A 22234-nucleotide genomic window follows, 5' to 3' on the forward strand; every position below is an offset into this window, starting at 1 on the left:
ATGGATGCCTTTTGCAGACTCAGTGGCCTGGACCCTCTATGGGTGAGTGGACCTGGTGGTGTTCATTGATCCTGTGTACATACAATATTTCTTTATTATGTGTCTTTCAAATATTGTAAATCCATATTCAATTCAATTTTTAAAAAAGTTTTTAGCTTTTTTTATCATGGCAAAATAATAGTTCATTTTATATATATGGTCCATTTTCATTTCTATCAGTTATTAATTATTTGTGTAAAATGTGTGTGTTTGTATGCTTTTGCTTTGTCTGAATCTGAATAATCAAAGTGGACAGAGCATCAAAATGCTGTTTATGGCACCTGGCGTGAAATACTGACAGTGATGATGACATGGTTGTAATCTATTAAATAATCTGATTTGCCCTATTTCTAAAGTTCATCTTAAAGTTCAGGTGGGGACTCCCAACAGACTTTAAAAGTCAGCTGGCAGTCGTCAGCGGTATCAGAAGACACCATAGAATACAGTGACCTACTCAGTTTACAGCCGTTATTTACATGAGCTCATTGGAAACTCAACCTAATGCAAGGCTTAAATGGGCGAATTCACCTTTGATGAGAGTTGGGGTTTTCTACCGTCATCATGAAAAATGATTCAGCAGCATGTGACGCTGGGCTGCGGACTTGCGTCACATTGAGGGAGCTGCTGCTGTCTAATATTCCTTCGTCTTGTATATTAGCAAACCTCCACATTCTGTATCCGAGCTCGAAAATACAGTAGGAGCATGGCCGTGGTCCAAAGCCACTGAATGTACTCGGTCCCGGCTCTCTTTCTCTCTGTTTATTGATCTTACTCTCTCTCCTTATACCTCTGCAAAGCCGTGTGACTGTGAGAAAGATACCATTAAGCTGTGGATTCTCTTTTGGCCTCTTTTGCTGCTGCTGCTGCTGCTGCTAAAAAAAAAAAAAAAAAAAAAAAAAACAGGCTGGGATGCTCATGTTCTTAACTGCAAAACACCCATTCCAAACCATGATACACCATGTAACCGTGTAAAGTTTTACCGACAGTGTGTGGATGTTGTGGTCTGATGTTGGCAGCAAAGTACCTCAGTTAATTGTAATAATCAAGGAGATAATCACATATTTTTGAATCCCCGTCACTGCTGGCACCTCATTGTTCATTGCCCTAGGGTAGTGATAGGAATTTATATGCCATTAATACTGAGCTTTGACATGTACAGTCTTCAGCTTGGTGGGAGAAGTCGTGAAACAACTCACCTGCAAGCTATACTGTGTGGCTTTATTTCAAAGTCCTATAGAAAACATCTTCCACAGGTCTTTCTCTTTAAAGATAAAGCATCCTGAAATGAGACAGGATGAGACAAAATGTAGGCAATAGATGAAACTGTCAGGACAACAATAAATACTCTGTAATTATAGTGTCCTGAGTGCATCTCAGTTCAACTGAGCCACATACTCTGCACATTATGGGCATGGTGTTTTTTTGAGGTTCACCAAGCAATGCAATATATATTCAGAACATGACATAACAATATAAAGAATACAAAAAACAGGTATGTTATCCATTTTGTCTAGAGGGAAATTCCCACCCACATTACCACATCGCCGCAATCAATAGATACTACATTTGTTTATTAAATCCGCAGCCTATACAAAAGGCCTTCAGCACATTTGCTATACAATAGAAGTCTCTATTCTCCAGGTTCACATCACCGTGCCTGACAGGTAAAAATAGACTCCTCAAGGCATCCAAACTGCTGGCCCACCTCACTGTAAGCCCTTCAGCCAGAGGTGAGAAGCAGCATAAATACTGAGCAAGATGACCAAGAAAGAGCTTGGAGTTTGTTTGACAAGTTGGGTCTCTCACAGAGAAGTGCTCCGCTCACCTGCCTGCAGCTGACCGCAGGAATCAGAAGAGTCTGCGAAAGTAGCCTCCCACTCACTGACTCTCAAGCAATTTATCACTTAAATGGACTCTGGTACATCAGGGCCCACTGAGACCACTACCATACAGTATGTGCACAACGGGGCAGTCATTGCATAACCCTAACTGGCTATGTTTACTGAGATTTATATGAGAAAACCGCTTTTGTCACCCTGTGGTAAGATAGCCATAAATGTGTAGTGGCACTGATTCTAGTGAGCCTACTGTACAACCATGCTTCAGACCTTCATGGCTCTCCAGTAGTAGAAAGTGATTTAGTAACTACTGGTGCTGAGACCTGCCATAGTAGCATCAGTATCTCCTCTGAGGAGCCTCACCTGTCGTGGTTCACTGACAGCACTGTGGGTGGATTGTTGTTACATAATGATCCTGCAGCTGCCATCAATTGTGGTCACTCACTCTCCCTTATCCCTTTGGGAGTCTACAGACAGGCTAGACTGGGCCTTCACGCTCCAACCTTTAAACCACTTCCTGTGGTGACTCCACAGGGCTGTCTCACTCGAGCAGCCAGACACCCTGCCCTCATTAGGCCAAGGAGGTGATAAACAAGGAAGGCAAGAGAACAACAGGCCACTTAGCTGCTGGTATTTTGGTCTTTTTACGGTCGACAACCTATCCTGGTGCTGTTGCTATTACATAATCTTAAAATTTGGCAACAGTTGGCAAACACACCGTATCTGTGTCAACTTTCATTGTTTTTAAGTCTCATTATTAGTATAATCTTTAACCTCACGGCATAATGTGCTGATAGTTTCCATTATCTGCACAATTGGAGAGAGTTATGAAACATGGTTGAGATGTGGTCAGAAAGTCCCAAAACTGATTCAGCTTTTTGGAAAGAAGAGACATTGTCTCATGCATAGACACACACACACAGACACACACAGTCTGTTGACTTGCTGTGGTTTCACTCGCCTTTGCCTAGATACACAGTGAAATGAAGTACCTGCACCAAGTCTAGATTCTCTGGACTCAGCGTTGCCCTACTTTGTCAGATGACGAATGTTATCACGGAGATTAACATCAGTTTATTACTGTTGATTTTCCAGCCTAGCCTGACTTTACACTTCTCACAGTTCATGCCTCTGTCTTGTCACCAGGACTGGAACCGCACATGGTACACGGCCAACCCAGACCTGACACAGTGTTTCCAGAACACAGTGCTGGTGTGGGTCCCTTGTATCTACCTGTGGCTGCTGGCCCCTTTCTACTGTCTCCACCTCTACTGCCATGACCGTGGGCGCATTCGCATCTCCTGCCTCTGCACTGCCAAGATGGTAAGACATCACACTCAAATACAGAGTCATCACACTGAGTAGATGGGATATCCATACAGCCGCAGCAAAGAACAGAATAAAACCAGCTTCATCATCCTGGGTTTTCTGATCAAATCATAATATTAACACAAATATAAGATTTTGGGATATGGCCTTGATTTGTACAAAAAAAAGTTTGGGTTACAGTAGCCTTCAGATAATTTTCTCATCTATCTTCCGTTAACCTTCCACCTAGATGCTGGGCTTCCTGTTGGCCTCCTTTGGTTTTGTGGAGTTCTTCTACATCCTGCTGGAGAGAAGCCAGGAGATCCAGCAGCACATGGTCTTCCTACTCAGCCCCATCATACGCAGCATGACTGTGGTAGGTAACTCTCTACTTGACTCTACATTGACTCTACTGTGCCCATGGGTTCGTTTGACATAGTCCAAATGTCAAATTATCAGACACAGACAGTTTTCATTTTATATGTTAGTCAGCTATGGGAACTGAGGGTACAATTCAGATTTTGGATGATATTTGGTGGTGCATGAATGGGATATGACTTGCTGAGTCACACAGACTTGAGGGAAATTAATTACTCTTTGCAGCCTTGTTGGCCAGTTCCTAATAATGTAAATGGCAGCTTGACGTGGCTTTATGTTCCGCTGTCTTCACCAAAGATGTATTTTTGCTGAAAGTATTAAAAAGGCAGTGCCTCTGGATAAAGATAGAAAAAGCAGAAAAATCCATGGCCCAGTTTTTAACTTATTAGTGGACAATGAAAGCAAGGTTTTGAAAGCCTATGCACAGTCAAAATCTTTAGTGCATATATCAATTTGTCCATGTCTGAGCAAGAACAGCTCACACGTGCAGATCTCAATCAGTGTAAGACCGGTCTAACCTTATGTAGTCTCAATTGCACCCCTAATCTTCACAAAATGTTGTTTATCTCACCTCCCGTAAAACATCTTGAATCTAACCATAATGGCCCCACCACTTGGATCATTACAGTGTGTAGGGGGGTTACAGGACATTATTTAGAAAGGATAATGGCTAGTGTACAATCAAAATAATGTCCTCAGTGGCTTGTGTTGAAGAAAATACCCCTGAGTGTTCCTCAAAACGTGGCCCCCAGTCATTTTCGGTAGATTTTAAATTGTGTGTAACTGATGGGTAGGAGCGAGCAGGCGAGGGGTGCAGCTCACAACATGGGTGGCAGGCCTAAGCTGGCATAAAGTGCTGTTTATTCTAGGTAGGAGTGATGTAAGATTTACAACAGAGCCCCGCTAGGAGGGATTGATGTAAGCCAACGCGCCTCCAAATCCGACCTACAGAGCCATAGATTTTACCCACAAAGCTCCCTCTCTCTCCCGTCCAGTCCAGGTCCTGGACAGGCTCACTCTCTCAAAGTCAGACAGTCTAGCCCACCTGTGGTCGCTTCAGACTCCTAAGTAAACAAAAATACACTGAGACTTCTTTTATATACAGGGTGAATTTAGAAAAAGCAGTTTCTTCTGAGCATAACACTTATCACACCAGAGGCAGACAAGTAACATCTAATACATCATCATGATATGATATTAACATTTGAATTTAGACGCTGCATTATGTCACCAGTCATCCTGATACAATACTGATTTCACTGTAGTATGTATAATTCAATTGTACTGTTTGTGTTTTATCTAATTTTAGATTTTATACACTTGCCCCCTACATGTACTTGGACTGCCACGTGGTGTCCATTTTAAAATTAAACGAATAAATAAATAAATAAAACAAATAAATAATAAAAGCACATCATAAATCTACTTACCAGAGCTATCTATATGAAAGGATGTAATTTTCTGGATGATGATTGCAACCATCACCACCCATGCCCTGGGTTTCTTGATTTGGTTGGAACACAACGTACTCGCCGCTCTGACCAACGTATCTGGTTGCGCCTTCAGCCCCAGTCAACGTATAGTATGGGAACAGCTTTGCCCGAGTCATTCAGCCCACGGATGATTCGTGGTCACTATTCATGAAAAGTCCACATATGACACCGTAACCATAATCAGCAATACCATGACGTAAAAAGTGCTTTTCCTTCCCCGGGACTACACACTTCCCATGTAATTACTAGTTAGGGTTTGAATTAGGGCTTAGTAATGGACTTCGTTCCACCCACTGACTTGTACAAACAGATGGGCAGGCTTGGATGGTTTACAGCAAAATGGGAAGTCAGAGGAGAAGTCTAGGAATAGAGGGACGTTGCCCCTAAGATTAGACGATCCAAGATAAGATTTACAGTTTCCTCACAGTTATTGAGGGTGTGATTGGGGATGATGAAGCTGAGTCCCTGTCAGCTCAATGTGTGGGCGAATTGGGGTAGAAAGCTATTCCCTGTGTTGAGTACTTTTTCATGGAGGAAGGCCATTGGTTGATAACCAGGGTAGACACACCGGTGTGCCATAGAGTGAGAGTAGTTCAACACCAGGTAATAACATTTCGACTCAGTTTTAGAGACAATAAATGAATTTATGTCAGCGTATTGTGTTGCAATCAGTATTTTAGAATGCTTTGGATTTTTTTCCAGCTTGAATTGGCCCCATTCACTTTCAGTGTCAGAGTGGTTTGCAAGACCTACTCTTATTCTTTTGGATTTCCTCCACTTCCTCCCGCAGTCTAAAGACATCCAAGTCAGGTGGACTGGGACTCTAAAGGTCCCAGTGGGTGTTAATCCAGGAGTGTTAATCTGTCAGATTTAGCACTGTCACGGACTGGCAACCTGTCCCAGGTGTCTCCATCCAATGCATGCAGGGATATGCTGCAGCCTATCTCAGTAAGTGTGAAATAGGTACAGAAATTAATGAATGACTGAATTAATTAACTAATTAAATAATTTGGCCCTGCACAGTTATTTCACAATCCCAGCTTGGCTTGAATTCAGGAATATGTACACCTCTATAACCACCATGCAGAAATCAGCACACGCCTCTCTTCAAAATGTGTCAGGTTATTGATGCAAAAAAGCTTATATAATTATGAGACCACTAGTTTATAACAGGATAGTACTGCGGCTCATCCCAAAGTAACCAGTATGGCATTCATTATGCAACCTAAACCACCTCTCTCCCCACTTGGTGATGAGCTGGCATGGTAAAGTGACGTCTCACTTGGCTAACCACTCAGACAGAGACCAATTATAGTGGTTCAAACACCACAGGAAGATGCATGGCTTCTCTCGAGACTGTCACAGAGGCAGACAGCGGTGTCCAAACACTGAATCAGTCCTATTTTTGCAGAAAGATTGCAGTTAAAGTTTTCATTTACTAAAGTACTGTATCCTGTAGCTAAGCAAAAGCAGTGCAGGCAGGATGGACAGCATACCATACATGTGTTAGTTTTTATTGGGGAAAGTCAGCCAAATGACATCTGCGCCTGTGGCCAGGGAAATCCCAGAACCTATTTCTTCTCAAAACCAGCAGCAGCTACATTAGATCAGACTGAACCTGGTTATATTTTCTCAGCTCTGTTGAAAATATTGGCAGTGACACTGGCAGCGAATATGGGAAAATATGCTAAGTGATTTTTTTTTTTTTTTTTGCTCCAATTGAATTAAAGTACTATTGAATGCCTGCTTAGAAATGTGTTATTCCAGCTCTTTTTCTTTTAAAAATTCACCACTGTATCCCACGGTAAAAAGAAAGAAGATGGTTCAGAGCTGTTACAGGCACAGGATGCTAATGTGGCTTCACAGGTTAGAGTTTGGGGCCCTGGTTTTGACTTGATTATGTCCATAAATTCTGATTAGGTTGTCCTAATGCCATAACAGCCACATATTTCATTTCTTAAACCCAGTCTCTCTCTCTCTCTCTCTCTCTCTCTCTCTCGCTCTCTCTCTCCCTCTCTCCCTCTCTCCCTCTAGATCCTGGCCCTCTGCATCATCCAGTTGGAAAGGATAAGAGGCTGCCGTTCCTCTGTGTTCCTTTTCCTTTTCTGGCTCTTGGCCGTCGTCTGTTCTTTGGTGCCTCTCAGAGCAAAGATCCAGCTGGCCATGGATGAGGTATGGTGTTTGGCCTACTGGGATACGATACCATACAATACGATACGATAACATTCCACACCAGAGGGTTTTTTTTCAGACTTTTTCTGGCCCAATAAATTGATTTTCAGTCACCCGTGAACCCCCATTTGAAGTGATTTTGAATCCTAAGGATCCTGATATGACAAGATAACTTGATAAGTATTAAAGTGTTTAGATGTCATACTGACAACATCAATAAATAGATTCAAAATGATGACATGAAATCATACCGTTAAAATAATAATAATAACAATAATAATAATAATAATAATAATAATAATAATAATAATAATAATAATAATAATGATAATAATAATTTTTGGTGTATTAAATTACAGTGAAATGAAGCTATTCCTTATTTTGCTAAAGACCTACTGGAAGTTCCTCAAGAACCCTGAGGGTCCCCAGACCCCACTTTGAAAATCACTGCCACCCCATACAATATCATATAATGTGAATATTATCACTATGTCCTGTATGCACGCATGCAGTACGTGCAAGCACTGTATGTTCCAAGTGTCCAAGATGTCCTTTCCTCTGTGCGCTGGTGGTGAGCTGTGGTTCAGTGCATCTGTATAGTCAAGTTTGGACTCAGTGACCCTGCAGAGTCAAAACAGCCTGAAGGCATATCTAGTCTAGTTTAGTCTAGTATAGTCTACCCATAGTCTAGACATAAGACTCCTACAGCACAGCTTGAGATATACCCTGTGTCAGCAATGGGTTTCTATTTCATCCCCCACAGTTAACCAAGGTAACCCTAAGTTAACCAAGTGTTGGAGGATGACACTGCCAATTCTGGTCAAGCCTGTGTGTGTTTAAGTTTTTCTTTTCTTCCTGTGTCTCCATCAGACACTGCAATCATTGTTGTATGGGGTAAGTCTCTATTTAAATGCACACAGCCATGGGGCAGCTGCATTTGCATTTCTATAAAAACACACAAACACACACACATCCATATTTCTGTTTTATAGTCCTCAGTGTGACATTCCCACACTGCTTGGGGGAGAATAATGATGGCCCTGGGATAAACGCTGGTGAGACATGGCAGGCCAGGGTCAGACCAGTGGAACGTCAGTGCTGTGTTTATGGGCCTACACTGCCGTAAACACAGCCAGATGGAAATCTATGCATCCACACATAGACACATAACGTAAGGTCGTTTAGATTTCAGACACAGATGTACCCATTTTGTGCACCAGCGCACGTGCACATAGATTACACACGTGACCAGTTGTGCAATACTTAGCCTAGACCACTTCAGAGGCCTGTGGGGTTTGTGATAGGCTAGTGAAATGAGAGAGAAAAAAAGTGATGCAGCACTGCTCAGCAGTTTGTCCTTATTCAGTGTGTCAGTATACATTTAATATTTCACTGACACATTTTCAAACAAAAAAAAAGCTTTTGTAAAGAAAGTGAATAATTCTCACCACAATGCTAAAGGCTTGAGTTGACAGAGTTCATGTTTTGGACCATTGGTCATTCTTAGCTGCTTGACCTACATTTCTCCCACCCACTCCCTGGCCATCCCAACTGTTTTGCACTGTGTGGCCGGATCTGTTTGGCCTCTTCGTATCGCTCTTCTGGGCATAGCACCTCTCTCCAGGAAAGAACTCTTTTCAGTGTTTACTATGGCTCATGTAAACCCGACTGCTGCACGACAGAATGGTCGTGGTAGTGGGGTTGACCCAGTGGTAAACAATGTGTCTGCCAAAACCCACAATTTCTGTATGTTAAAAATAACATGTGTGTCCTATATTTCACAAATGTTGCTGAGTGGTTAATATCTTGGCTGCTCCCTTGATTGAAAGTAAAGGGTGCTGGTTTGTGAACCACACTCTCTATTTACAGATATGGGCTCTTAGCGTGACTGACTGCAGCTTTAACTATCGTTTCATTTATATAAAGTGCACCATTAAAGACTTTGGGTTTTCACCCTGATTTAGCTTAACTGTTCAAAATAGGCTTTATTGTGTCTGTGATCCTGGTGTATAAACCATATCCTGTGCTATATAATGTGTAGGCATGAGAAAACCCGTATTGTGCACTTAGTTAAAGAGTGCTGAGAGTTGTGAAACTCACTAAAGCCACACTGAATATAAATGACACTGCACACCACAGGATGTTGTGTGATTTGTTAAGTAATGTTGAAAGAGATGAAACAACAAAAACATATTTTGATTAAATCTTTGACAGTGTTGATGTAGGAACAATGTTATTCTTCTGTGGCACGGGCTTGACCGCACTGCCAATTAATTTGGTCCTGGGCTTAAAATACAAGACTAACTTACAAAATCTGTCTGGAGCAGCAAGAAACAAATAAACTGAAAGTGGAGGGAAGTGGCATTTTCACCATCGTCCCAGTCAGATTGTTAATGTGTGTCTTTCTTTATCACAGGGCATTGCCTCTGATATTGTGCGATACCTGGCCTTCTTCTCCTACTTCACAATCCAACTGGCCCAGCTCTTCCTGTGCTGTTTTGCTGACCAGCCCCCAGAGGGAAAAACAGTCTTTGAAAAGGTAAGCAGAAGAGAATGTAGACCACTTCCGTCAACGTGCCCACTGCAGCCAGAGCCCAGAAAAGAGAATGTCTGCAAAGCCAGCCTGTGGTTTTGAACTTTTCTTGTCAACACACTTTCCCTTTTGGAGGAAGCTATATGATTCACTTCCTCCCCACATGTCTCGTTCCCACTCTCACTTCAGTGCTTCAGTTTCCTATGAGGAGAGTGTGAATGAGTGTGTGTGTGTTTGCCGTTGTTCTCCCGCATTCCATCAAGGCAACTCACTCGCACCAGAGGTGGATAACAACACCGAAGCCATTACGTGACACATGCTGAATGTCACTAGCCAATCAAACACCAGTCTGCCATAACCTTTTCTAGCTCAAAACAGCAAAACTGATTTAGGACAAATGGCAGGTGAATGGAAATGAAGCTCCATCCCATCAACAGCCATGTGATGTAATACTTCTCTGGTGATAAACAATCAAAATAACCGGAAAAGTCCCTAAGAAAATGTTTCCCAGTGGTGAGGAGGGTGAGTGTGCAGAAGCCACAGCCTGGTGCAGACACACCCAGTGGTCCCTCCTCAGTGTGTCCTCCTCCTCCTCCTTGCCCCACGCTCTGGTTAGAGTTACTCACAGGAAGAGAGGGAGAGAGGAAGTGAGGGATGAAGAAGAAGAGTGATGGCAATAAAGAAGGCAAACACGCCGGTGAGGGGGTGGCAGGGCGGAGGGATGGCGTAGAAATTTGCGTGAGAGCACAAACTTGTGCTGTATGTATCCACTGCTGGAGCGTTAGTGATGACACATTTCCACTCCGTCTGTTAGACCTAAAAACGTCCTCTTCACCCAGCACTAACACTGCACTCTATTTATTCTGACCTGTGGGAGTTCATGGCCTCTGCTCTTCACAATGGGCCACCTCACTGTATCATACTGTTTACACACATTTGCATTCAGTAAATACGCTCTCCACAAATGCACCATTCAACCATCAATGACGGCTTCTGTGGTGCCTTGTGTTTCTTGAAAGCCTTAAAGTATAGTGAGAGATTCACTTGGAAATCAAACTATAGTGATGCTGGTCTGTAATCTGTTGCAGAATCCCTGTCCCGTGAAAGATGCCTCTTTTCTGTCAAAGATTCTCTTCTGGTGGTTCACCGGGTAAGATGGTTCTTAAAAACCCCTCAATTACACAGCTGAGTCACTTGATCTACACCATGTGTTTGTTTACTAAAATCTGTGTATTTTCTTAAAAATGATGTGTATGAATCATCAGGCTTGTTGTGAAAGGATATCGTACGCCACTGGAAGCAGAGGACCTCTGGACCCTGAGAGAAGAAGACACGTCAGACAACATAATCTCCGACCTGGAAAAGCCATGGACAGCCGAATGCGCCAAACTTCAAAAGTGAGAACTAGATAATAACGTGTTGGTATGAAGTCATGTTCAGGCGTGATTTATTAGCCATTTATTGCAGCGTGAAGACGTGTGCAGGAGAGGATAAAAATAATCACAGCAAGTCATGGTTGGGTGAACAACATGTGCAGGACAGGACTGTGACATCTGTTCATATCGTTTTCTATTTTGACACAGGCCTGTAATCCATTGCATTGTGCTCATTATTGTCAAAGCTCGATGGCCAAAGAATCAATTCCATTTTATTGCGATGTGGTCAAACTTCAATACAACACTGTCTGAATAAATCCCCCAAGTAGAGCCTGTCTTAGCTTTGATCGCTGTAAATCGAAATTTAGGATGTCTCATCGCCATGTTTGGCCCAAAAATACATCCAAAGGAGTTCCTTAAGGACATACAGTACCATAATGTCAAGACAAGGGCCCTGGGTCATTTTCAGAAGTTGTTAACATATCCTCCCTTTGAAGATGGATCGTTAAGCTCAATAACCTCGCATTAAGTCTCACAGCTCACATGTTAGGGAATAATGCCTTTTTATGGCTGCTGGCATCACACTTCTGTGCATTAGTGGCACTAATAACAACTTTTTTTTTCATTTTGTCTGTTTTACATTAAAGACTTGAAATGCGCCGGCACCCTGTTGAGACATCACTGACGCAGCTGCCCCGTCTGTAACTGTGTGCATTTTCCCCCTCTGGCAGGCAGGAGAAGGCCTTGGCGTCGGGTGTGGCACTGGGGAGCCGACTGCCAGACCAAGCTCAGCTCCTCAGAAAACTTCAGAAAGAGCAGAGCTCTGGCTTCTTCCTGTTCCGAACACTTGCACGCAAGTTTGGTCCTTACTTCCTGACTGGCACCCTGTGTATCATATTCCATGATGCCTTCATGTTCGCCATCCCCCAGGTGTTGAGGTAAGACTTTAGAGTCTAAACAAACCCTAAGTGGGTTATTTTAACTGAAATAGCCAATATTGTACTGGTATGATCAGTTAAGACACATGGTTTATCAGATTTTGGCAAAACAAAAAGTGCCACAGTCTCGCTGACATCCCCCTCAGACATCCATGGGTTTAAACTAAAAGCCCACAGCAATCAAAATATTGGCACATTGCTGTGAAACACACTCCCTAAGTGTGACCTCAGATATCACCTACATTCTCTTTTCTCCACGATCATGGAGCTGACAATCAAACAAAAAACAGCACCCGGCAACGGAGCAAATAGGCCATGGTTGAACCCGCCACCCAACAACCGCTGCACTATTCCAGTCGTCAGACAGGAATGTTGTTGTTGATGCGCAGCACAGGATCAGGAGAAGTGTTAATTAGGGTCATGAAACTGTGAGCAAGAAAGGAAGAGCAGACCACAGCCCTGTGTGCTCCAGCATGGAGGATGGCAGAGCACTGTAAGGCAACAAGCAGGGAGGGAGAGCAGGCTCTAAATGGCAGAAATGCCGGTAGACCACAATAAGGGCACCGCCAGCCAAGAGTGAGGGCTGCGTGGCCACAAGAGGAGCACTGTTGTGCAACCGGAGCTGCTTTGTGTGGATCAGTGAGCCAACAGCCACAGCAACGCTCAAGGCCATTGGTTTAAGGCATACAATGAAAATCAAGTCTCTTTTTAACACCAAATTGTAGAAAAAAAACACAGAGTGAAAAAATGTGCTGACAGAATCAACCTGTCTGTGTCTGTTTCCATTTTGAATAACGCGTCACTGTCGAGGGAAAGTCCTGAAGAGAAATATATTTTTTTAATCAATATAGCCAGAAATTTAGCAAATTTATGTGTGCACTTAAAAAAGAAGACTGGTGGCGTGTAAACTACCTAGCATGTCCTCATGAGGAAGGTCATATTTTTTGTCTTCTTCCTCATCATCTTCCACAGCCTCCTGCTGGGTTTCATGAGAGACGAAGATGCTCCGCTGTGGAAGGGCTACTTCTACGCCACCCTCATGTTTCTGCTTTCCTGTCTCCAGTCTCTCTTCAACCACCAGTACATGTACACTTGCTTCACCGTGGGTATGAGGGTGAAGACTGCTGTTATGGGCCTGGTTTACAGGAAGGTGCGTATATGTGCCCACTGACATATATATTGCCCTACATGGCAAACAAACATGCTTTCTCTCTTTCCAGACTGGAAAATAATGTGCCGCAGTAAGGGTAGCAGCCTATACTTAATATGAATGACACACAAAAACCTTCAAGTTGGTTGGAAATTATAAATGATGCATTGATGACTTAATTGTCTTGGCTCTTTTACTCTCATTCCAGTCTTTGGTAATAAACAGTTCTGCCAGGAGGACTTGCACAGTGGGAGAAATTGTGAACCTGGTCTCAGCAGACACTCAGAAACTGATGGACTTTGTGGTGTACTTCAATGCTGTCTGGCTGGCTCCTATTGAGATTGCCCTTTGCCTCTTCTTCCTCTGGCAGGTGTGTTGGAATTTAGTGTTTTCACGATGTCCTTCACTGAATTCAACACATTCTTACAGTTCCTCTGTTTCATAATAAATGCCTGTTAGATTGCACTGGCTGGATGATGATTCAATCTAATCCTAGATTACATGACATGTTTATTCTGGAAAGGCCCTTGATGTAACTTCATCCTTCTTATTTTTAGCACCTTGGCCCATCTGCGTTGGCAGGAATTGCTACCGTCATCCTCATCTTCCCACTGAATGGATTCATAGCTAAGAAAAGAAGCAAACTGCAGGTAATGAGATTCCTACACACTTTCAACCCGGTAGCCTTAACATCTGGCATGTTGGGTCAGGGATGCCACAGCTGGTTTAGATAGTGGCTGAGCAGCTATGTGGGCGTTTGGCCTGGATGGTACGTTCTGTGTTGTCCTTTTGATGTCTGCACTATATAATGCTTTTGAAAAACAATGACAGGAAAGAGTAGGCGGTAGGAAGACATAATTTTTCATTTCTTTGGACTAACAACAAACGTTTGACAAATTTGTACACAAATTTAATTGAACTTGCAGTCTGGTATGTAGTGACCGCATTCCTGGCCTTTTGTGGTTTCCTTGTCATAAAATTGTTGAATGTAACAAGTCCTGTAATGCATTTAATTCTTAACAAGTTAAATGACTAATTGCTGTTGAATGTTCAATAACACTACTACAGTTGTGACGAGAGTCGACAAACCCATATTCACGAGCGTATATTTTTAACTTTGGCCCGGTTACTGTCTTTCTGCTTCGTGCCAGTTCTATCTGAGGATGTTTTTGTTTATTTTTTTAAACCTACAAAGCTTTTTGTCTGGTCATTAGGAAGTCCAAATGAAGTTTATGGATGGCCGCATCAGACTGATGAACGAGATCCTGAATGGAATCAAGATCTTGAAGTTCTATGCCTGGGAGAAGGCCTTCCTCGAACAGGTTTTGGGCTACAGAGAGAAGGAACTCAAGGCCTTGAAGAAGTCTCAGATCCTTTATTCCATCTCCATTGCGTCCTTCAACTCCTCTTCTTTCCTTGTAAGTGGGTTGAATTTGTAAAATAGCAAATCACAGAAAAAAAAAAAAAGTTGCAGTAACTGGTCCATTTGTAGCTACTTCATCTCCAAAAACAACCTTTCACAGCAGTTTGTGTCCATAAAGGTAACATTTGGAATGCTGTTTCTTCTCAAAGATCGCCTTTGCCATGTTTGGAGTCTACGTGATGATTGATGACAGGAACGTCCTCGACGCACAGAAGGTTTTCGTCTCCATGGCGCTGATCAACATCCTGAAGACGCCACTCAGTCAGCTTCCCTTTGCAATGAGCACCACTATGCAGGTAGAGAACACTGCCCTTTAACATGAATATGCCAAAATGTTTACTCTGTGACTCAATGACGCCAGATCAAGAATTAATGGACCTATAAGATGCATATGGATGAGATAATTAACGGTTTACCGTATTCCAGGCTGTGGTGTCTCTGAAACGTCTGGGGAAATACCTGTGTTCAGAGGAACTAAAAATGGACAATGTCACAAAGGCTCCTTTGACTTCTGGTAAGAGCACCACCCATGACAGAATCTGCTATTTAATTTCAGCAATATTTCTCAATTTGGTTCCCATGAGCACTGAAATCATAGGCTGTCATAATCAATACAAGCAGTTTATGAGAATTTGTTGTTTATATCTGTGGAATCCCACAGCCTTGTATGGCTCATGTGCATTGTCACTTCCTGGGTCTCGGGCTGACTGGTAGACAGGGTAATTATAGGATGTTCCCATGCAGTGGTTGAATGTAAATCACAGCATGAAGTCAGACATATGATTCAAAGAAAGAAAAACTCCCCTCTTCTGTCTGTAATCTGTCAACACTTCCTGAGACAGTTTATGAAAAAGCAACAACTCTGTAATTTGTATGATTAAGCAAATTCAATCACTTGTAATTACACTCAAATTCACGAGTAACCTTAAAGGGGAATTTTGTTTTGAAAGTTTGTTTGCTGTTCAGGTTGACAGAAATTGTACGGTCCTCACTGCCCATAGTACATTTTGTCCATCCGTGGAATATAGTGTACTTGCAAAAAAAAAAAAAAAAAAAAAAAAAATCTTTCCTCAATGTTCATTGTACATTTTGTTCCCTTGGCTTTGTTACTGGTGTAGATGGGGAAGACGTGGTGATAGACAATGGCACTTTCAGCTGGTCTGCAGAGGGCCCTCCATGTCTAAAAAGGTATGCATTATGTCAAACCAATTAAATCCAACAAAAACTCAGAAAAAAATCAGGTAAACTTACAGCAAAAGTGTCTTCTTTCTCAACAGAATCAATATTCGTGTGCCTCGTGGTTCACTGGTTGCCGTGGTCGGACATGTGGGCAGTGGAAAGTCCTCTTTGCTGTCTGCCATGCTCGGGGAAACAGAGAAAAGGAGCGGCAGTGTTACTGTTAAGGTACCGTGCACAAGTTCTACGTGCAAATCTTGTTTGTAGATGTGGGTTTAATTTAGTAAATACTCACAATCTCTTTTTTGATACCTGTCTTCGCAGGGCTCCACGGCATATGTGCCCCAGCAGGCCTGGATACAGAACGCCACAGTCCAAGATAACATAGTGTTTGGCCATGAAAAGCTGAAGACGTGGTACCAGCGTGTGTTGGAGGCCTGCGCCCTGCTGCCTGACCTGGACATCTTACCTGCAGGAGATGCCACAGAGATTGGGGAGAAGGTATGGAGGTTATCTGTTCTGAGAAGTGATATGAAATGGCCTTTATTAAAAATAAATAAATAAATAAATAAAAACCTGGGTTCATTTGACTCGAAATTCACTGGATTATGTTTCCCAAAACCACAATCATTGTGTCCATGCAGGGACTGAACCTGTCAGGAGGGCAGAAGCAGAGGGTGAGCCTGGCCAGGGCTGTGTACAGGAGGGCTGACGTGTACCTGCTCGACGATCCACTGTCTGCTGTGGACGCTCATGTGGGTCAACACATCTTTGACAAAGTCATTGGGCCAAAAGGAGTGCTTAGAGACAAGGTAATGCGTGTTGCAAATCTTCCATGGTGCAAGATATGAGCACCTTTTAGCACACCTAGGCCTGTCTGACTCAACTACAAAGACTCAAAACATGGTTTCACAACACCCAGCCATAACAAACTTATGACTTATGTTACTGTCATCATATTATGGAAAATGTCATGATACTTGTTTTCCTAAAGAAAATATCCGTTTTGTTTTTGCATTCTCATGACCATGTATTTTTCTGACTTGTGTGGCTTTTTATGCAGACCCGCATCCTGGTAACCCATGGGACGAGCTTCCTGCCACAAGCCAACCTCATCCTTGTCCTGGTTGATGGAGAAATTACAGAGAGCGGCTCCTATCAGGAGCTCCTTAGCCGCCATGGGGCCTTTGCTGATTTCATCCACACCTTCGCCAACGTAGAGCGGAAAGAAAATGCCATACAGAGAGGTATGGGGACATTTCAGCGTCAGAAGATACAATCCTGTTCATCTCTAACCTTTTGTCAGTGTTTGCTTTATTCCTTTTATTTTACAATATTTTAAAATCCTTTCAGAATGGGTGGTGATGAACAGTTGCGCATAATGAGAATTATTAAAACAAACAAACAACCAAAAATAATTGACATTAAACATTGCAAACCTGTGCTGTTCTTGCAGCTGGTTCCAGAAGGTCCAATGCTCGTCTTAGTATGGTTGATTTCATGCCATTCTCCAGAGACCTGTCACAGGAGCAGCTCATTGGGTATGTAAACTAAACTGAATTGTGAAATACCCAAAATGATGTTTTGGATGTTTTGGATGAAACTGACCTCTGGCCTCACCGTGTTCCCCAGGGGTGACACCACTAACACTAACCTGCAGAATATGGAGCCTGTGTCTGAGGCGGAGCAGGAGCAGGTCCCAGAGGAGCTGGGCAAGTTGACTGAGGCTGACAAAGCCCGCACTGGAAGGGTAAGTAAGCGAGTGGCTTTCTACTCTGCCTCTAATGGTTTGTAATTAGGTTTTAGTGGAAGTCCCCTTTTGCCTTAAAAACATTCACATATCTCTTTCCGAGAAGCCTGACTGAAAGGCTTGACTTTGTTGACACAAACACAGGCCAGACATCTGCCATTCCTCAAGGCTGACTTCTGTGTTTGTTTTCCTCCTCAACAGGTGAGGCTGGAGATGTACATGGAATACTTCAAGACCATTGGCTTGGCCCTCATCATTCCCATCGTCTTCCTGTACGCTTTTCAGCAGGGCGCCTCGCTGGCCTACAACTACTGGCTCAGCATGTGGGCTGACGACCCCATTGTAAACGGCACTCAGATTGATACAGACCTGAAGCTGACTGTGTTTGGGGCACTGGGCTTTGCACAAGGTTAGCTGGCATTACAGTTACAAAAATACATTCTGTCCATTTGGGTTGTTCCTTTCAACTGAAATATGGATATTTTGTTGCGTTTTTCCTCTTGAAAATGCAAAAATCCACTCACATCTATTACGTATTAAGATACAATGTGAGTGTGTTAAAGAAAACAATGGACAAGGACAAGATGAACTGCATTCATCCCATACTGAACATTGGGTTTATACTCAAAAAGTACCTCAAATTGTTTTTCTTGTCCTGAACTCAGTGGATATTGTTTTCGTTCTGTTCATTTCTGTCCTGATCATTCCTTTCTGTTCTGTTTAGGTATTGCTGTCTTTGGTACAACTGTTGCCATCTCAATCGGCGGCATCATCGCTTCTCGCCACCTGCACATGGACCTGCTGAACAACGTGCTTCACTCACCCATGTCCTTCTTTGAGTGCACGCCCAGTGGCAACCTACTCAACCGCTTTGCCAAAGAGATTGACGCCATCGACTGCATGATCCCTGAAGGCTTGAAAATGATGCTGAGCTACGTCTTTAAACTCATGGAAGTCTGCATAATTGTGATGATGGCGACGCCCTTCGCAGCCGTGGTCATCTTGCCTCTCAGTTTCCTGTACGCCTTTGTGCAGGTACAGTTCTCCGGTGTTTTCAGCTAGCCACTGATTTTACTCTTGATGTTTCTTTTAGAGAACCATGTTCGGTGTGGTTTAACATGAGCGAGTTCCATTTAACTGTATGTTATTGGAAATAAGAGCCCTCGCTTCCAAAACCAACTCTGCTGATTTTGCCATTCAGGCTTAAGTTGTGTTTTGTTTCCCACCTGCTGACACAGATATTATGCATATTCACTATGAATTCTGGGAAAATCCAGGCTTGCTCTCTCTCTCCCATCTTGGTTTCACACAATTCATTAAAAGCCAGTGTTTTACTTTTCCACTGTGGGCTACAGAGCTTCTATGTTGCCACATCCTGTCAGCTGCGGAGACTGGAAGCTGTGAGCCGCTCACCCATCTACACCCACTTCAATGAGACGGTGCAGGGCGCCAGTGTCATCCGGGCCTTTGGGGAGCAGTCCAGGTTCATCCTGCAGGCCAATAAGAGAGTAGACTTCAACCAGACGTCCTACTTCCCGCGATTTGTTGCCACTCGGTGAGAAATGTGATGACAATAGTGACTTTTCCCACATGCATTCACTGGAGTCATGAGTTGTGATGCATGAGAGAACTGTATTCTGTTGTTTCCCAGATAACAGAGCAGGAGAATGCATTATTTTACACTGTCAGGCAACGCATTCTCCAGCTTTAGTGTTGAGCACGGTGGAATGATTGTGAAAGTGCAGAAACCTTTGGAACTTGCCTGCACACATCTAAATCAGTGACACATCCACAGATGGCTGGCAGTCAACCTGGAGTTTGTCGGGAATGGTGTGGTGTTAGCTGCGGCCATCCTCTCTGTGATGGGGAAAAACACTCTGAGCCCAGGCATAGTTGGTTTGGCTGTGTCACACTCCCTCCAGGTAAGTACAAATACTCATACACGCACAATCCCAAACACACAGTATCCACAACAGGTGTTCCAAATACCTGACTCACCCACTGTAACAACAATGCCAGTCATCTTCACATGATCCCTCTGGCTAAAAAGTCATGATAAAACCACTACAAGCAGCTCCGCGCACACACTTGCATGCCACACTGAGCAATCTGCAGCATGCCAAACTGAGATGAAAGTAAAAAAAAAAAAAAAAAAAAAAAAAAGATATATTACTCTGCACAGTCGCACATTACCACTGCAGATAAGAAGGCAATTTAACGTATGGGGGAAAAAATCAGCAGCAATTTGTTGGCTATTTCAGGTGACTGGAATCCTGAGCTGGATTGTGAGATCATGGACTGACGTTGAGAACAACATTGTTTCTGTGGAAAGAGTCAAGGAGTATGCTGACACTGATAAGGAGGTCAGCACTGCACCACACACACACACACACACACACAATGTAGTGCTACTAGTAATACATTTTACAGAATAAGTACAGTAAAATAAAGCTTGATTTTTCTCAGTGATGAATGTAATAATGGCAAATCTAAGCTCAGGGCATCAAATCCAAATCCACAAAAACAGAAGTGTGCTAAATGTTCTGTTCTCACTCTTTGCTTTTCTCCTCACTCAGGCTAGTTGGAGTGTGGAGGGCAACTCCCTGCCCCTGGCCTGGCCCCAGAAAGGCACGATAGAGTTTCAGGACTACGGTCTGCAGTACCGCAAGGGCCTGGATTTGGCACTGAAGGGCATCACCGTGCATATTCAAGAGAGAGAGAAAGTGAGTCATCTTGTCTGATACTAATGGTTGACAGTTGTTTCCATTTCCGATCCTTGATCAGCTGAATTTGTTGGCTAAATCTGTTTCACTGTGGCTTCCGCAAAATATTGCCAAGAAAAGACCATATGTAAATTCTGACTGTGAAAACAAATGTTTCCCAGGTTGGAATAGTGGGCAGAACAGGAGCTGGGAAGTCCTCTCTTGCCCTGGGAATCTTCAGGATCCTAGAGGCAGCAAAGGGAAAGATCTTTATAGATGGTGTCGACATCGCTGAAATTGGACTTCATGATCTCCGATCACGCATCACCATCATCCCTCAGGTACTAACAGAGCTAACATGGCAAGGTTTGAGCACTGGCAAATCCTGCATTATAAAAACCTTTGCTTGCATCATGCTTCACATGATGTCTTACTGTTCAATGGAAAATAAGCCCTTCTTAGTGCTGCAGCATAAATTCTAATAACGATCTTATCAATTCAAGCTCTTTCATGATAGATGGTGATATACTGTACTTCTTTCCCAGGACCCTGTGCTGTTCTCAGGCTCTCTCCGCATGAACCTTGATCCCTTCGACACCTACTCTGATGAGGAAGTGTGGAGTGCACTGGAGCTCGCTCATCTCAAGAACTTTGTCTCCAATCTGCCTGACAAACTCAACCATGAATGCTCAGAAGGAGGGGAAAACCTCAGGTGAGGAGGAGTTTATCAAGCTAATACTTCACTGATAAATTGTATGCACTATAGCTGGACAAAATTATAAGATACAGCCCATGTCTAATATTTGAGTCTCTCTATCTCTTTTCCCTGGTCTGTGTAGTCTGGGTCAGCGCCAGTTGGTGTGCCTGGCCAGAGCCTTACTGAGGAAAACCAAGATCCTGGTTCTGGATGAGGCCACAGCTGCTGTGGACCTGGAGACAGACACGCTCATCCAATCCACAATCCGTACACAGTTTGAGGACTGTACTGTCTTGACCATTGCCCACCGCCTGAACACCATCATGGACTACACAAGGTTGGTTATAGTCCACGAATCACATACTAATCATAAGTCTGGTCCATTGGTCCAGTGTTTCTTCCTCTGTAATCAGAAACTGTGGATCTGAAAGCTCTGCCTCTGTCTTCACAGAGTAATAGTTATGGACAAAGGCCACATCTCTGAAGCAGACTCTCCAGCCAACCTCATCTCACAGAGGGGACAGTTCTACCGAATGTGCCGGGAAGCTGGCTTGGCCTAGATCTGCCGGGTCACTCACAACGATGGAGCAGTACATCCTTCAGTGGCTCTCCAACTCAATTTGGCCATTTCAAGCTTTGTGGCAGCTTAAAACTCTTCTTCATGTGGGCATTGTTCATTTACAACCCAAGAATAAATCTGAAGGGAAGCTGTTGATACAGCCCCTATTTGCATGTTTACAACCGACACAGACATACTGTCCTAAGCCAGAAAAAGACATTGATAACCTCAGATGGTGCATTCTCAAAAGCTACAGTGGATTTCTGAGATTCAACAACCTGTAAATATTGTATATACAGTAGTGGAGTATTCCATTCAAGGATTAAGCTAAGGGCTGGAATGAAAACATACCACAAATCTTAAAGATTTTCATTCTCTTTTTGAATGGGAGCCAAATTATTTTTGTAGGATTTCTACATTTTAAGAGTTTTAAAAATACAGGGTATATTTTTTTGGATGTTCTCTCAGGCTTAAATGTTGACAACTTTATTCACATTATAAAAAAAGGCAATTTTGTAATTATAAATCAAGTAAAATGTGTTCTATTTTCCTGTCCCAGTTTTGGGGTAAGGAAAATAATTCTCTGACACACTAACCTTCAAAAGGTTCACCCTGGAAAACCCGGGACAAGTGAATGTTTTTACAGTCTTAGGAATTTGAGCTTGTAAGCAGCCAATTTTTAGTTTTTATAAGGCAGGGAAA

At 43.0% G+C, this 22234-nt stretch overlaps 1 protein-coding gene across 1 annotated transcript; it reads left to right on the plus strand.

Annotated features, from left to right (window-relative positions):
- On the plus strand, positions 1–21533 carry abcc6a (ATP-binding cassette, sub-family C (CFTR/MRP), member 6a). The gene is made up of 31 exons (XM_030059672.1): positions 1–42; positions 3024–3200; positions 3436–3561; positions 7091–7228; positions 9645–9767; positions 10850–10911; positions 11027–11158; positions 11869–12075; positions 13048–13225; positions 13434–13595; positions 13783–13875; positions 14440–14643; positions 14798–14944; positions 15075–15162; positions 15767–15836; positions 15926–16052; positions 16149–16325; positions 16469–16636; positions 16888–17071; positions 17281–17365; positions 17457–17574; positions 17776–17983; positions 18299–18609; positions 18930–19129; positions 19370–19496; positions 19836–19937; positions 20151–20297; positions 20459–20617; positions 20822–20988; positions 21116–21310; positions 21425–21533. The coding sequence occupies exons 1-31, from the start codon at positions 1–3 to the stop codon at positions 21531–21533; spliced, it is 4533 nt and encodes a 1510-aa protein (XP_029915532.1).
- The last annotated feature ends 701 nt before the right edge of the window (positions 21534–22234 follow it).

Source organism: Myripristis murdjan, chromosome 1 (assembly GCF_902150065.1).
Source record: "Myripristis murdjan chromosome 1, fMyrMur1.1, whole genome shotgun sequence".
In the NCBI taxonomy this organism is placed as follows: domain Eukaryota; kingdom Metazoa; phylum Chordata; class Actinopteri; order Holocentriformes; family Holocentridae; genus Myripristis; species Myripristis murdjan.

Bases quoted from the DNA above. Each gene is read 5' to 3' on its own strand.
- abcc6a (XM_030059672.1), top strand. From the start codon at position 1: ATGGATGCCTTTTGCAGACTCAGTGGCCTGGACCCTCTATGG. The intron at 19,938-20,150 runs GTCAGCACTGCA...CTCCTCACTCAG, and splicing joins ATGCTGACACTGATAAGGAG to GCTAGTTGGAGTGTGGAGGG. The intron at 21,311-21,424 runs GTTGGTTATAGT...CTGTCTTCACAG, and splicing joins ACCATCATGGACTACACAAG to AGTAATAGTTATGGACAAAG.